At 38.0% G+C, this 16,488-nt stretch overlaps 2 protein-coding genes across 2 annotated transcripts in view; one reads left to right on the top strand and one right to left on the bottom strand.

Moving 5' to 3' along the window:
• Positions 1-6,650, bottom strand: part of LOC124276573 (laminin subunit beta-1-like) — a 73,317-nt gene extending 66,667 nt beyond the window's left edge. Inside the window, 2 exon segments of the mRNA XM_046712220.1 lie at positions 6,056-6,253; positions 6,562-6,650. Coding sequence (XP_046568176.1) covers positions 6,056-6,104 — 49 coding nt within the window. The 5' untranslated portion in view covers positions 6,105-6,253; positions 6,562-6,650.
• Positions 6,651-7,314: 664 nt separating this feature from the next.
• LOC124276571 (5-aminolevulinate synthase, erythroid-specific, mitochondrial-like) overlaps positions 7,315-16,488 on the top strand; it is a 76,750-nt gene continuing 67,576 nt past the window's right edge. The window contains exon 1 of the mRNA XM_046712218.1: positions 7,315-7,373. The gene's annotated coding sequence lies outside the window, so the exon portion shown is untranslated. The remainder of the gene's footprint in view (positions 7,374-16,488) is intronic.

Genomic DNA, 16,488 nt, shown 5'->3' with positions numbered 1-16,488 from the left:
TGTAGCAGTTTTTAAAGGCATCACATCATAACCGATAAATCAGACAATAAGATACAAGATATTTTGTGCAAACATTCGAAATAGAAACAGTGACAATATCCTATAAACTACATAAATGAGATACAAATAAGTATATGAAACACATATATTAAGACAAATATTCATAAACTTATAATAACTTTGATAACAATGATACCAGCCTACACAGGAAACAGCACTTAAAGAACAAACACAAATATTTATAATTTTCTAATAACTTTGTTAATTATGAAACGAGCCCACCAGGAAATGACATGTAAGGAAGAAACTTTATGCTGAAGTATTGTCAAGCTGCCATTCTGAGAGACAACCATTTATCTGAAGAACACTACAATCCATGCAGCAAGTCTAGGTCTCCCTGAGAATGGAAACTCTACTCCTGTTTCTAACACAGAGTGTAGGATTTCATACCCAGTTGAGTCTTTCCGAACAGGGCACATGGGACATGTTGAGAGCAGGATTATTGTTCTGGAGCATGGGTAACATCTAACCATGTTGATCTAATACATCCAAATAAACAGTTGTATGTGTTGGTTGCTTCAACTGATACCTGCACTGAAGGTGGTAGGAGTACTAGGACGAGGCATGTCCCATGCCAGTGTTTGGATTCAACATATTGGTACAGCATTTCTACAAGACTTATCCATTTTCAGTTCTGTGTGTCTTCAACAGAACTACATACAGCTGAGCTGTTAACATGACTTGTGTGCACTGTGGCGGAATGTTCAACTGTTGTGGGAGGGGAGACAGAGAGACTACTGCATGATAAACAGTCCATATCCATGTTTAACTTCTTGGGAAGATGGAGTACTGAGTAAGGATAACATATGTTAACAATGTATTAATTACAAACATGGTGGGGTTTGGGTGTGTGGGGTGGGGGTGGGGGAGGTGTTGAGAGAGGGAGGTTTTGCTGTAAGTTCCAAAACCATTATCAAGCAGGAACATTCATTGTAATGTCATTGTCACTCCTAACAGTAACAGGGGTGGAAATAACTTTAAAATTGATAGTGTACTCCGGTACAGTGGCACATGTAAAGTCACTTGCCCTGATAATTTTTCCACTATACCGACCGTTTTCTTGCTGATTTTTTTAAATAAACAACATAATGAACATTGGAAAGTCAACTGGTCACCGGTACAGTGTGAAATACAAATTTGCTTGCCCGACAGACAAAAAAACTGGACTCTGATGTCGGGCAATGGGTTATTTCCACCCCTGAGTAATAAAGCAAGGAGTGAGTTAAGTTTTACGTCGCTTTTGCAATATTCCAGCAATATCACAGTGGGAGACACCAGAAATAGGCTTCACACATTGTACCCAACTGGAGAAGTGAACCCAGATCTTTGGCATGACGAGTGAACGCCTTAACCACTAGGCCACCCCACCACCCCCCTAACAGTAATAAAGCAAGGAGTGAGTTTAGTTTTACGCCACTTTTAACAATATTCCAGCAATATCACAGCTGGGGACACCAGATATAGGTTCACACATTCTACCCAAGTAGGGAATTGAACCCGGGCCTTCGGTATGACGAATGAACACTTTAATAACTAGCCCTACCCCATAGTCCCTATAAAAAGCAAGGAAGGAAGGATAAAAATATATGGATGTAATAATAAAGAATCATTTATCCATATATTGTTATCTTTCCTTCCTGATCCAACTTTTAAATGGCTCTCAAAGAAGTAATACAGCAGTTATTCATCCTTTATCTTATGCCTACTTAGTCCATAATTGAAAGAAATACAATAGTGAGTTAGTTTAGTTTTACACCTCTGTTAGCAATATTCCAGCAACATCGCAGCTGGGACACCAGAAATGGGCTTGGCACATTAAACCCATGTGGGGAATCGAATCCGAATTTTCGGCCTTACAAGTGAACCACGAGGTTATCCCACCTGCCATGAATACAGTAACTACACAATCTTGAACTTACTAAAAATAATTTAATGATTATACATTGCAACCATTGTTACAGAGAAAGAATCACCAGGTACGAGTCAGTGCTTCGGATATCCACGGCCGCTGGTCACTGACCCTTTAAAAAGTCAACTTCGTGACTTCATTCTTAACCATATGGATGTTTTTTTGTTTATTTCGGTACCGGGCTATCGGTTCCATGAATAATGAATGGATCATTTGACCCATTAACACTCACATCAGTCTGAAGGCTTGATGAGTGTAAGGACCATGTGCTTCATGGACTGGTGGACGAGAATAAAATTTACATAAGTCATATTGTGCCTGTTATCACCTCCATAACTGCTTCAAACAAATCACACAATACTTCAAACACAACCGGTATGTTCAGTAAGCATTGATAACTTCACATTTGTCTAGTGACCACTCCACTGGAACACGATTAGGCACCGAACTGTGTCTTTTAAGTTTTGTGCCTCGTGTATCTGGCATATTATTTATAACAGAAACAAGCATCTGGTCTGTGGTTGAGACTTAGGCAAGTTACAGAGAACACAGGGATATTGTGGGGTATACTACAAATGAGAAAGTTTTGAGATTAATCTGGATTGGTTGGTTAGTTTGTTGTTTCACGCAAAACTCAGCAAAATTGAAGCTATAGGACAGCAGTCTGTAAATAATCGAGTCTGGACGGTATTAGAATCATTTACAGACGTATTTATCTGAAAAAGTATTGTTTTATTGTATATTGACCTGTTTACACAAGACTAACAATGTTGTGGTGCATATATGAAACGAAACACAGGATTACTGATACTCCATGAAATCCCATTCAGCACTCTAAATGTAAGTTTCCAGTACTCCTATATTGAAAAAAAAAGGAGTATGTACTCCTGATCTTGAAAAGTTATCTGGAGCCCTGTATATCATTGGCTAACAAATGACATAGAGCTGCTAATGCTTTGTGGATAGGGTCCCTGATTACTTGGTATCATCAGGCAGAGAATGCAAAGAGTCACAAGATCAGCCATCTTCCTTTGTTGTTGAACTTTATTCCCTATAAACCAACAGAATATCACTTAAAGATTCAGCTGCTTGAAACAATGGCTACTTACATCTCCTCATCCTTGCACGGTCAGGCTCCCAGCTACTTTACCCCGCCTATAATCCCATTATGGTGTCAGCTTAATCTTAATGTACAGACACCCACATCCCAGATGTCTCAGGTACCTCAAGTAGATTTGATTAACTTCATTATCAAGACGTTGATGTCACATAAACTGCTGCACGATGTTCAGTTTGTAATTGGTAACCATGGTAATCACTTTCTTAAAGTCTTATCGAACAAATCTAGAAACCTTATGCAAGGGAAGATAAGGCAGATATAGCTGTATAGTACATCATAGTTATCAGAAACTGTGGGACAATGTTCACTTGCAAATTGGTTATCGGTAGTCATGGTAATCACTTTCTTAAACTCAAAAGTAATCTTGAAAACTGATACATGGGAAGATATGCAGATATTGTTGTATAGTATAACACAGTTATACATGAGAGCTATGTGGACATTGTAACAGTTTTCATGACTGGTATTACATGTACAACACCAGGTCTACTCTGTTAATGATCACAGGAATGTAACAGTTTGAATCTATCAGATTATTTTGTGACACTTTGTGTGCATATGGTGCAAGCAATAATCATTAGAAAGGTTTCATGTTCTACAACTGCATTGGCTAGACAAGATCTTCAGTGATCACTATTCAGTTCCTGTTAGAAAACCTTTAGTCCCAGAAAGTTATCTTATTTTATAATAAATATTTACAAAATAAAGCCCAGAAGGAGCCCAGATTAATGAATAACTTCGACAAAAGCTGAGGCAGTCTAGACTTGAGTTGGACTCTGTTTTAAATCTATTCTCTTGGTGTGTGGATGAGGGACAATCATCCATCTTAAGTGTTGCACACCAACACAATCAGTGAACCTTTACTCTGGACATATAAAAACCAGTCTTGCTTTCTCTTAATCCCCAAATGAACTTAACATCCCTGACACAGATTCAACAGTCATAATGCTTTAACATCACAAGAACTTTTGATAGGTAGAACTGCATATTTTAAGTCATATTTAACATCAAGGACATTGGAAAAACAATTCAACATCATCTGACAATATTTAGCTTAATTCACACGTTTTTGACAAGAAGGCATAAATTCATAATTTTTCAGCTTCCAGGAAAGGGAAGTGTTGTTCAAACACTCTTCAATAGGCTTCCGAATACAGAATGAGACGGGGACAAAACACAGTGTCTCGCCAGCCATCAGACCATGTCGGACCACCAGACGAGCCAGTATTTCAGTCCATTACAGTGTGGTGTGATAATGTCACCAGGTACAAATATCATACCACATGTAATGGATGTGTGTGAAACTCCCACACCCATTCATGACATCGTCAACTGCACAAATGAGTACAGAGTAGTTTCAGTGTGAATAGCCGCTGACATGTAGAGTACAGCACAATGAACATGAAATGACAGCAATTATTGGATATGATTAATCTTTCAAAGAGGACATTCTGTCCCATCCTTGTTTTCCCAATTGACATGCTTCAGAAGCTGTTGTGTTCCGCTGAGTCGTCAATGTTTGTGGAAATGTGATGATGAAACGTTGGGGTGGGGGTGGAGGGGTGGTTTGAGGGAGGGGTTTTGAGGGGAAGGGGCTACTGGGGTGGAGTAAGGGTGGTGAGGAAAGTCTGTCAACTTATTGAAACACTTCACAATTCTCTGTGCACAGGATGTACCCATGCGTACAAACTGCATCAGGTTAAATTGACCCAGCTACCATTCAGACTCCTCACAAACAAATCTGAAAGGTTTCCATTTCTTTTGTTTAAAAGGAGCGGATATCACACTAAAACTTGACTAATAGTGCAACAATATTTTTAAAATGTTGAAATTATGGACAAATGTTGACAACAACTGTTGGGTGGAGTAATAAAGAATGCATTTCATGAAAATCCTCTGTTATTACTACTGGCTAGATAGAATGCAACTGCCTCATTCACAAATACTGCCATTGAGATTAAAACGTTACTTTAACTCCATCAAAAACAAGGCATTTTTCAAGGAATCCAGATGAAGTGTATTTGGCAGGCACATTCAGAAAAATACATATTTTGTTCATAATAGGGATTTTTAATGTTCTTATTTGGAAGTTATATTTTCCATTGTTTCTTAAATAGAACTATTTATATTGTAACAAACAAGTAACTCATCCCACAATTAAATTAAATACACAATGCCTTTAAGAAAGTGGTCAAATGTTACAAATGTTTGATTTTCAATAAACTTTCTTAGTAAAGTACAAATTCTAGTGCTTTTACGATTGAGTCCTCAATCTACCAGAATTTGTAGCAGAAAGTGTTATCCCAAATGTCATATTAGTTACAATTCTCAGGCATCATCTATTGGAAGCCTCACAGAATGCTGATGATGTTAATTCTTATCAGCTCTGCTGGAGACAGAGAACCCAATGTGTACCAGGAACCAACCAGGGTTCTGGCATCAGCAGCTAGCTGTCAGATCGCACACAGATAAGCGCCCTAGTTGTAAATTAGACCAAGGGAATTCTAGACATAAGACTGGCCCACTTGTAAATTACACCAAAGATGGTAACCAACACCCAACAGCCACCTTCTATAGCTTTGCTGGCCACTGGACAAAGGTCAGCCTGCATGTGGTCAGTGAAATCTGGTTAACCAATTATTTACACTTGTAACAATTTCTGAACCGACATAGTTAATGAATCTGTCCATATTCATTCTGCACAATCACCAGAGAAAATCAAATATTCATTCTGCACAATCACCGAAGAAAATCAAATAGAAATATAATTTGATAAATAAAGACATTTATCAAAATCTTCATATTTAAAGAAAGGCAGAAGACTTATTCCTAAGTAGTTTTCAATGAATGGAAGTTGAGCCTTCTGAGAACTGGGTCATTTAGCTCATAAAGTAAGCTGCTGGCAACAAGTGGATATATGTCAAGTCAAAGTTGCAAAAAATCCTTTAGTTATTACAAAAACTTACCTTTTACAATTATACAGCATAGTGTGACGTATAAAAGAGAAAACTCCATGCTGGCAGAATATAGAAGTATGTCACACTAACAGTCGTCCATCCATATATATATAGAAACGTATCCTGTGATTCACTGGGATGTGTGTCTTCTATAGCCGGGTTGGGGTTGTCTTTAAATCCCAACCATCGTATCCGACTAGATTTCACCTGCAAGATAAGGAAATGAGAAAATAAAGTCGTCTGTCGAAGTATTCCTACAGAAGCACTTTTGAAAAGTGCCGAGTGCGTTCGCAGACAGACTCATGGGTACACTGGGCCTGACTGGGAAACTAGGCCCCTGAAAGTAGCAAGTTTGCAACTTCTGTAAAAAGTACCCCGTGGAGACAAAAACCCTACAAACGTATTATCTATGAAGACCTTAAAACTAGTAAACAAGATAAGATACGATTTTGCACCTAAGCCTCATGTTGTTTAGTTATACAATGTCTAAAGATCACGCATTGTTGAATACTTACAGGAGATGTCAACACAGACCTCACACCATTCTTGGCGGGAGGTAAACGGAAAGGCTACCGGAAGTGAGGTCCTTTACAAATTCCTAAACTTTTCTGTGGTCTTGTTTATTAAACTTGGTCAAATATTAAGGTGTTTCTTTTAATGTATCAATGTCAACGATATTTGTGGAACATCCCATTCTCGAAATATTGGCATATAGTAATGAAAACACATTAATATAGCGACAATAATTTTCCCACATCAGTACAGAGGGAAGAGGTTTTCTTACCGTAACAGCCAATCAAGTGGAAGAAAAGTTTGTGAAAGGGGAAATCCGTGGTTGGATTTCTGACGCACATAAATAACTAAAACATAGGTTTTCCTTTCTGTTTTTGTCAAAGACAATGATTGAAATTAAAGAAATATGAATAAAGACTGCTGAATTACACGTTTGGACGTCACAGAAGACAAATTCATTATGGACTGAAGGTCAAAGGTTATAGGTCAATAAGGTCAATATTTCAAGAGGTCAGTGAACCGGAACGTCATTTCCGTAATGGGTTGGCCGGTGCCAAATATATTCTGTCCGTGTGTAAGTCGGAAATAACAAACGGAAAATTAAAACACGGCAAAGAAATAGCTATTGTAGACCTGTATAAACTTTCTGCGGCGTTGCATTGTCAGGGCTGATATGCGGTATAAGAATTGGTATAAGGGAGCTAACTCTAATCTTATGCAAACAAATGACCTCTGATGTTGAGAAACGTGCCGATTGACGGGTAGGATGCTGAGGATTTCATAAGCACTGTCATTCCATTCTCATCATCTCCTGGTAAGACATTTATTGCTTGTTTAGTTAGCTTTGTATTCCATTGGGTATGGTGTATTGCATAATAGATATGCTACAAGGCAAACTTCACTGGCGTTAGATTAGATCTAGAACATTTTTATTTTTAAATCCCGATATCTCATTGATTGACATTGATCGGTTTTCGCTGCCAATATGGGGACGGTGTGTAACCATTGGTTACATGCAAGTCACTGACGTTTGTTGGCGCCTGTTGACTGTAAGAGTCTGGCACTAAAATATACTTGATTCACCATGCCTTCCATCCTGGTGTCACGAAGGGAAAGCGAAATGGAAAAGAAGGGCAAAATATGCCCTGGATATTTATAGAACTAATTTATCATTACATGAAAATTGATATAAACTTCGGAGAAAGAAATAAGTAGGATTTGAAAGCTTTCTCCAGGTTGAAGGAGTCAGATCTCGAATTTTATCCCCCTATTTTTAAAAGAAATCTTGTTCATAGATAAAAAAAAAGAACTAACAATTACCCAATATGTATACGAATAAAGTCAAGTCAGTTATAGTCTTTCCCTGGTTGGTATATCTATTGTACACTTGTGTTCATGTGACATATTGTTACGATTTTATGGATGTTTTGTGAGGTCAGGTGTTGATGTATTTGAAGCACTACTAAAATCCTTAACCTTGGTTGAACTTACCCTACACTTTACTGTGGTGAGTGAGTTTTTCACTGCACTCAGCAATCTTCCAGCTATATGGCTGCAGTCTGTAAATAATTGAGTCTCGACCAGACAATCCAGGAATCAACAGCATGAACATCGATCTACGCAACTGGGATACGATGACATGTGTCAACCAAGTCAGCGAGCCTGACCACCTGGTCCTGTCCTCTTACGACAAGCATGGGTTGCTGAAGATCAATTCTAACCCGGATCTTCACGGATTTACCCTTCACTGAACCTGAAGTGCTAATCTAAATCGTCAGCTCCAAGGACAAGTCTAGATTGCTGAGGAGCTTTTCTTTTCTAATATTCATAGGAGTTAGTTTGTTTAATATGTGTCTTTTTATCGTTAACATAAACAACAACTTTAATTCGTTACCTGCTGTGAGACTACTTTCGGGCTAACAGTGAGTGAGTTTAGTTTTACGCCACACTCAGCAATATTCCAGCTATATGGCGGCAGTCTGTAAATAATCGAGTCTGGACCAGACAATCCAGTGATCAACAACATGAGCATCGATCTACGCAATTGGGAACCGATGACATGTGTCAACCAAGCCAGCGAACCTGACCACCCAATCCCATTAGTCGCCTCTTACGACGAGCATGGGTTACTGAAGGCTTATTCTAACCCGGACCTTGACGGGTTTTCTGGCTGACACAAATGAACTGACAAGAGACAAGGCTGCTGCAAGGACAGCAGACATAACCTGGCGACTGTATAAATATTTCAGAACATTGATTGGTTGTCTGTGACCTTTGAAGGTTTTTATATACCATAGGGTGTGTATTAAATATACTTCTTCAACCTATTTCAAGCAAACAGACAAAAAAGAAAGGTGGAAGCTGATCACTGGTTTCACTTGTTTGTTTGTTGTTTAATGCTGCACTAAGCAATATTCCAAATATGGTAGCAGCCGGTAAAGAATCAAATCTGGAGCAGAAAATCCAGTGATCAACAGCATGAACGTCGAGTTATGCCGTTGGAGTATGTCGATATGTGTCAACCAAGTCAGTGAGCCTGACCACCCAATCCTGTTAGTCGCCACTTATGACAAGCATGGGTTGCTGAAGACCAATTCTAACCCGGCTCTTCAGGGGTCTGATGGTATAGTTAAATAGCAAAAATATGTCAAGCAGTGCAAGCATTTTCAATTTTTTTATGAGATCTGAGATATATTTGGATCTGATTTATGTGTTTTATAGCTTAATATTTAATCATGTCATATAATAATGTCATGCTGATTGATATATTTATATACATTTGATTTATTTGAGTTCGCTTTTGCTTAAGATTGAACAAGAAAACTGAACAAGAAGAAAGAGGCATGAATATCACACACACACACACACACACACACACACACACACACACACACACACACACACACACACACACACACACACACACACACACACACACACACACACACACACACACACACACACACACACACACACACACACACTTTCCTGTACATAGTCCAAACACCTACATGTCATTTACCTCATTATGACAAAAATTATTTATGAGTACAACTGACATTATGACAGATGACTAAACCACTAAATGAAGCCCTCAGGTGAACAGAAAAATACTTGCAAGGCAAAATCCACCAGTTGTGTGAAGACAACGTCTCAACCAATGTGACTTAACACATGTGAAATACCTTAAACTTATGTGCTGGTTGAGAAATGAACATGACTTGTCATATAAATAAAATGTTGTACAGTAAACTCCATTTGTAATGAGAGCATAAGGGACCACAAATGTTATTTTGTTATAACTGTAGTTAACATTTTGGCTAAAACATACTGTAAGTGGCTGGAACACAAAATGAGTTTGTTATCTGCGTCATTTGGGTGTGTCTGTTTTTTCATGTATTTTGTTTGGTTTTTGAGATTGTTAAAGAACCACTAAACTTTTTTGTTACTCTTTTAACCATTACATATGAAAGATTTGTGGTTAGTCTTATGCGGAACACCAAATTTATTCTTTAAAAACTTGTGGTTAATTAATACCGAGCGATTAAAAGTGGCCAAAAAGTCGCCTGCTTCCCTCTCGCCCGCCAACGAAACCACAGACAGGTTACGTAACTCTGTCGCCAGAGCACTGCAGTGACGTCATATGAGGAACGATTTTCAGTTAGTTGTATAGAAAATGTGTAGCACGCCATCATTTTGATGATTTCTCGACATGAACGACGACATGCCGAATCGCTGCTTTGTCGCCAATTGCTCCTAGGGTCGGGTGATGGTGTCACCATGCACAGATTTCCACAGGATCCCGCAGTTCGTAAGCTAAATGGGTTATGTTTGTGAGTGCGGTTTAAGCGCTAGGGAAGCCTGAAACGATATCTTACTTGTGTTCAGATCGCTTCACGGAAGTTAAAGAATCAAAACTACTTACTAGTTATAGTAAAATATGTATATGATTGATGACCATAAAGATTTTCCATAACACAACTTGTAACATAACGATTTCTTCCTCGGAAGTGAGGTTGTGGTCGGCAACAATAATATTGTAAGTAGTATTATATTGACACCCACCTCGCTGCCAGGGAGAAATTGTCATGTTATACGCTATGTCATGCAAAATCCTATTGGCCATCAATAAAATACATATTTTACTACCAGTAGAAAGTAGTTTTGATTTTGTAACTCGGTGAAAACAAACCTAAATAGCATTTATCCACAGACTGGCGGATGTTCCCACAGGGGCTACCATTTTTTGAAAATCGTGAAAGTCTGTTAGAATTAATGAGATTATAGTTTGTTTTCATCAAGTTAGAAAATCAAAACTACTTTCTACTCAGAAGTTAAATATGTATTGGAATCATAACCAAAAGGGTTTTGCATGACACAACTTATAACATAACGATTTCTTCCACGGAAGCCAGGTGGGGGTCGGTCACAATACTGCGCGATAAATTTCTTGCTACATTCACATGGTTAATGTCCACTCACCAGTATGTAGATACTAGTCAATGTGCGCCTTTATATTTGGTCTTATAATCCTAATTAGTTTATTATCATACTTTTATGCATTTTGAAACTAAATAAAAAGCTGACGATCTGCTGATACTTATAGTGAATTTATAACAGAACTGTAATATCTAGACATTTTATAGTTTGCCAATGTGAATCATAATTCGCATTAACACACCTAGTGTATGTTGTCTGTCTCATTACACTTCACGGCGAAAACAATGATTCTGTTGAATGCTACGACAAATGATTAAAAACAAAATGCAAATATTAAAATTAAAACAGATTAAAGTTATAGGAACAATATCAGGCCATTACCTTGTTTGAGGAATGTATCCATCAATATCCACAAAATTGTTCCAAATGATGTGTCTTTTAACAGTTTAATATACTAAAAAAGTGATAAATCTTTTCAGGTATTGGTGTATAGTCTCATTGGTCACCCAAGATAGCACACCTGGCAACTAATTGCATAATGTCCGCCTTTCATTAAAAAACAGTAATTTAGTTAGCCAATAATGGGCAATCAATCAATGTATTGCCGGTTAATCCTTTGAAAGAAGGACGTTGTTTTTACGCAGACACCGACACGGCAGAGTGTATTCAGTATAGATTAGTAAATCTACATACATAAACACTACCTTTGACAATTCCGCTGTGTAAGATAAAAGTAATTAATCAATCAGCGTGTTATCGGTTAATCCTTTGATCGATGTTCATAATGTTGAATATTTACTCCAGACACAAGAAATGCCAAATGGGAACCTTTGTCGGTAATCTAAGTGTGTTACCACTAATTATACCTGTTATAAATTCATTAACTGACCATCAAGTGAATGATGACAAATAACATGTGTAGGTTTATACCACCTAACACGGGTTACAACAAGGAGTATTAATTGCTGTATTGCATGTGAAAACTTATGGGCCGACACTGTTTTGAGAATACAAACAGATTTTTACATGACATGATTAAATATCGAGGTAAAAAACACAGAAATGGGATCAATTTGGATCAGTCATTATACAAATAGGGCCTAACGACACCAATCAATTGTGACAGAAGCGCCTATGAAAACAAGTTGTAACTCGAAACTAGGCAAAGCAGGAGACAAAATTAAATGACAGTAGATTGTGAGAACATATAGCTTTCATTTTCCACAACAATTGTCACGGTTTCAGGTTTATACAAGCCTGTAAACAAGATAATTTACCCCCTAAAATGTAGATGAATTCTGCATCGGCCCTCAAAGCTATTCCTCATATGACGTCACAGAGTCGCGCCGCTCTGATTGGTTGAAATTTCGTTCGCGGGTGAGAATTGTGCACTGTTGTCAAAAAGGTCGATTTAAGTCAATTAAAGGTCGAAATGAGTAGTTTTAATGACGGGGTTGCATTTATAACGATGCCAGTTAGTGATTTATGTATTTTAACCCCCTAGGGTTTATGTGACCTTTAAGAAACACTTTTCCCCTTCCATAAAGATCTTCACCATAATGTATGCATTGCTTTTTTAAATTCAAAACAATATCAAACTTTTCTATGGAAGGATGGATTGATGAAATAAAATGTATTTCATGGAAGTGAATTACTTCGATTCCATGTTATGTGAGTGAATAAGTGTGGCTTCACTTCATTTGTTTTGCAATGTTCATACTTTATCAGATTAAGGGACATTAGAAATGGGTTTCACATGTTGTGCCCATGTAGGGAAACGAACCCGGGTCCTCGGTGTGACAAGTGAATGCTTTCACTTCAAGGCTACCCCATGGCCCCTTAATTAAATCGACCGTCTCCGTGCTGTAGTGGTTAGAGCGTCCGCCCAAAGTTACGGGTTCCAACCCGGCCGCGTCATACCAAAAGTCGTTGAAATATGGCATTGGTACTTGTTAGTCCTGCCTGGTGCTCGGCATTAATGGATACAACAAGGACTGGTCGGCTCGGAGTCAGTATAATGTGTCTGAGTGGGGTATGCATGCTTAATTGTGGCATGGCATCTCAGTGAGCTAGCACTATAAAGCCAGCTTAAGTCTCGGCTAGTACAAGCAGCCACACATACACATGCATGCACGTCGTCATATGAGCGAAATATTCTTAAGTGTGACGTTAAACCCAATTTCACCTCACCTCACCTAAATTGAAGCCTGCAGATCGATGGTCATGCTGTTGATTGTCCAGACTTGATTATTTACACTCACTCACTCACTCAATTAAGGTCACATCAGCAGTTTTTCAGTTTCATTATCAGTCGTCTCAAGGAACCAACTCAAAATGCTTGTGGATACATAGAGCTACAATATTTTTTTATGTAATTTATGTTGACACTGACAAGACACATTTTACAACCACAGGTAAATCCACTGAATTATTTCACCAAAAATTTATTGACATCCACAATAATGAAAAATCTCAATCTACAACAAAAGCCAAAGCACACAAATTTACATTTATGAAAAATTGCTAATACATTTTAAAAGAAGATGAGAATTGTACAAAAAGTTAGGGATAAATTTCAAATAAAACTTGAGACTTGAATTAACAATGAGTGATAAATTTCAAATAAAAGTTGAAACATGGATTAAAAACATGTGATAAATGCGAAATAAAAGTTTAGACATAAATTAGAAATTAGCGATAAATTTCAAATAAAGACAGAGGTTCATACAAAACATTAGTGGTAAATTTCCAATAGAATCTGAGATTTGTATGAAAAATTGGCATTAAATTATAAATATAAGCTGAGAGATTATAAATAATTGGAGATAAATTTTAAACAAAAGCTGAGACTGGTGCAAGACACAAGTGTTAAATTTCAAATTATAGCTGAGACTTAAAGAAAACCAATGATAAATTTCAAATAAAACCTGACACATGTATATGAGAGTAACTTTAAATTTAAAATAAAATAGAGATTTGCATAAAAAACTTAGTGATAAATTGTATATAAAAGCTGAGACTTGTGTGTAAAGTGAGTAATGAATTTCAATGGAGTCTTAATGTTCTCTCCATTGGGAAAGAGAAGCATCAGCAAGCTATGACCAAACTGTCGCTCAACATCCATCAACTAGAACATTAAGAGAGGGCGATATGTAGACCAGCTGTGTAAGCCACGATTATGTAAGCAGTACAGCTCAGTGGAGGTTGAAGATAAAGGCCACTTACCTTTAACTGCGTTTTCTGCTCTACTAAAAGATTTCTTACCCATATCATCCAATGTTACACTGATGATGGAAAGATCCCTGCTGTATAATATCCTATGAAGTCCTGGCCCAATTTGCTCAGTCCGTACAGCCTATTGAATTCATAGCATTTATTAAATGTGTGAAAATGCCCAATATTTGTAGGCATTGTTTCTAACAAGGTGTTTTTACTGTATAACTTTGGGTATTATCATTATCATTACTGTTTAATAATTATTCCTGTCATAATTAAAAATGTGCTTAATTGTTATAGTTCCCCACCCCCTAGTGAGTGCAGGGAAATTGCAGGGTTTTAACATCTTGCATCCTTTGATTGTGTGAGTGAGTATTGTGTTGTCGCTTTTAGATTTATACCAGCAATTTCATGGCAGGGCACACCAGAAATGAGCTTCACACATTGAAGCAATGTGGGGAATTAAACACAGGCCTTAGTCGTGGTGAGCGAATGCTTTAACCACTAGGCTACCCCTGGACTGTCCCAGTATGAGTTGAAGGTTTAAACATGGTGTTCCCAGATAAATGTCAAATATTGAATTTAATCGTTAGTTCAAATACATCAGTCTCCTGACATGCTTGTATCTGCTTCAATGCTTTTTAGAAATCTTTTCGTTTGTTGTTTAACGTCACGCTCGGAAAAAAATTCCAGCAATATGGCGGCAGTCAGTAAAGAATCAAGTCTGGATCATACAATCCAGTGATCAACAGCATGATCATCCATCTACGCAGTTGGGATACGACGACATGTGTCAACCAAGTCGGCAAGTCTGACAACACGATCCTCATAATCAGCTCTTACGACAAGCATAAAGATCAATTCTAACCCGGATCTTCACAGGTCGGGGCGGTGGGGTAGCCTAGTGGTTAAAGCGTTGGCTCGTCACGCCGAAGACCCGGGTTCGATTCCCCACATGGGCACAATGTGTTAAGCCCATTTCTGGTGTCCCCCGCCGTGATATTGCTGGAATATTGCTAAAAGCGGCGTAAAACTAAACTCAGTCAGTCTTCACAGGTCACTTCAGAATGTAATATCATGATATTTACTAGCGTTGTTGCTTGTATCCATTCATAAATCTAATTTGTTATTCACCATTCATAGAAATGAATATTCATGAAGGAGTGTTTTGACTGAAATATGGTTGTTAGTCATCGGAGCGAATGCAAAATGTTTTATATACTCATGGAAACTAATGAGGGAGCGCATGAAAGTACAAGTGTACCTTTATCTATTTCCAGAATTTCACCCACAGTGCAAAACATACCCTTTTTCACTTGGGACTAGTCTGATATTTATCTAAGTGTGATGCGCAAAATAACAGATATACAACCATATACATAAGCATAACTTGTGTCACTTTGCCAAGGCCTCTTACGTCATGAGGCTTTAAGTTGTGTCAGAATTAAGTCGCAATTCAGTCGCACTTCATATTTCAAAATATATCATTGAAATGTTTCAACCTGAGCAAAAACATATTTGATTTATTATACATTAAGTATTCACGAATAAATATTCGTATTCGTTACCCTATATTTGTGAAATATATCATATACGTCTCAAAGTGTATTGATTGCAGCCCTATTGTTTAGTCCTTTGTGTTTCCTTGCTGATTGAAGGGCAGTGGGGTAGCCTAGCGGTTAAAGCGTTCGCTCATCACGCTGAAGTTCGCCTGGGTTCGATTCCCCACATCGGTACAATGTGTCCCCTGCCGTTATCTTGCTGGAATATTGCTAAAAGCTGGGTAAAACCATACTCACTCACTCACTCATTCCCTGCCGCTTCTATACCAAAAGACATTAAAATATGGTACTTGTTGTTCCCTGCCTGGCGCTCGGCATTAATGGGTACAACAAAGACTGGTCGGCTCGGAGTCAGTATAAATACTATAATGTGTCTGAGTGGGGTATTCATACTTAGTCCGGCATGGTATCTCAGTGAGCTAGCACTATAAAACCAGCTTAAGTCTGGGCTAGTACAAGCAGCCACACATACACACGCATGCACATCATCATATGAGCAAAAAATTCTTAAGTATGACAATTAACCCCATTTCACCTGACCTCACCCAATAGCATATACCAATCCTCTTGATGTCAATCACTGGATTGTCTGGTCTATCCTTAATTAGGCCAGACCAATTTTATTTCCTGTTTTACGGATCTGGGGCCCGGTCGTATTTTTACCAGAATAAGAAAAAAAAAAAAATTAATTTTCCCCGCCCAAAAAAACCC

This window comes from Haliotis rubra, unplaced genomic scaffold, assembly GCF_003918875.1.
Source record: "Haliotis rubra isolate DU_JTF1 unplaced genomic scaffold, ASM391887v1 Scf21, whole genome shotgun sequence".
Lineage (NCBI taxonomy): Eukaryota > Metazoa > Mollusca > Gastropoda > Lepetellida > Haliotidae > Haliotis > Haliotis rubra.
This window is presented reverse-complemented; position numbering and strand designations above follow the sequence as displayed.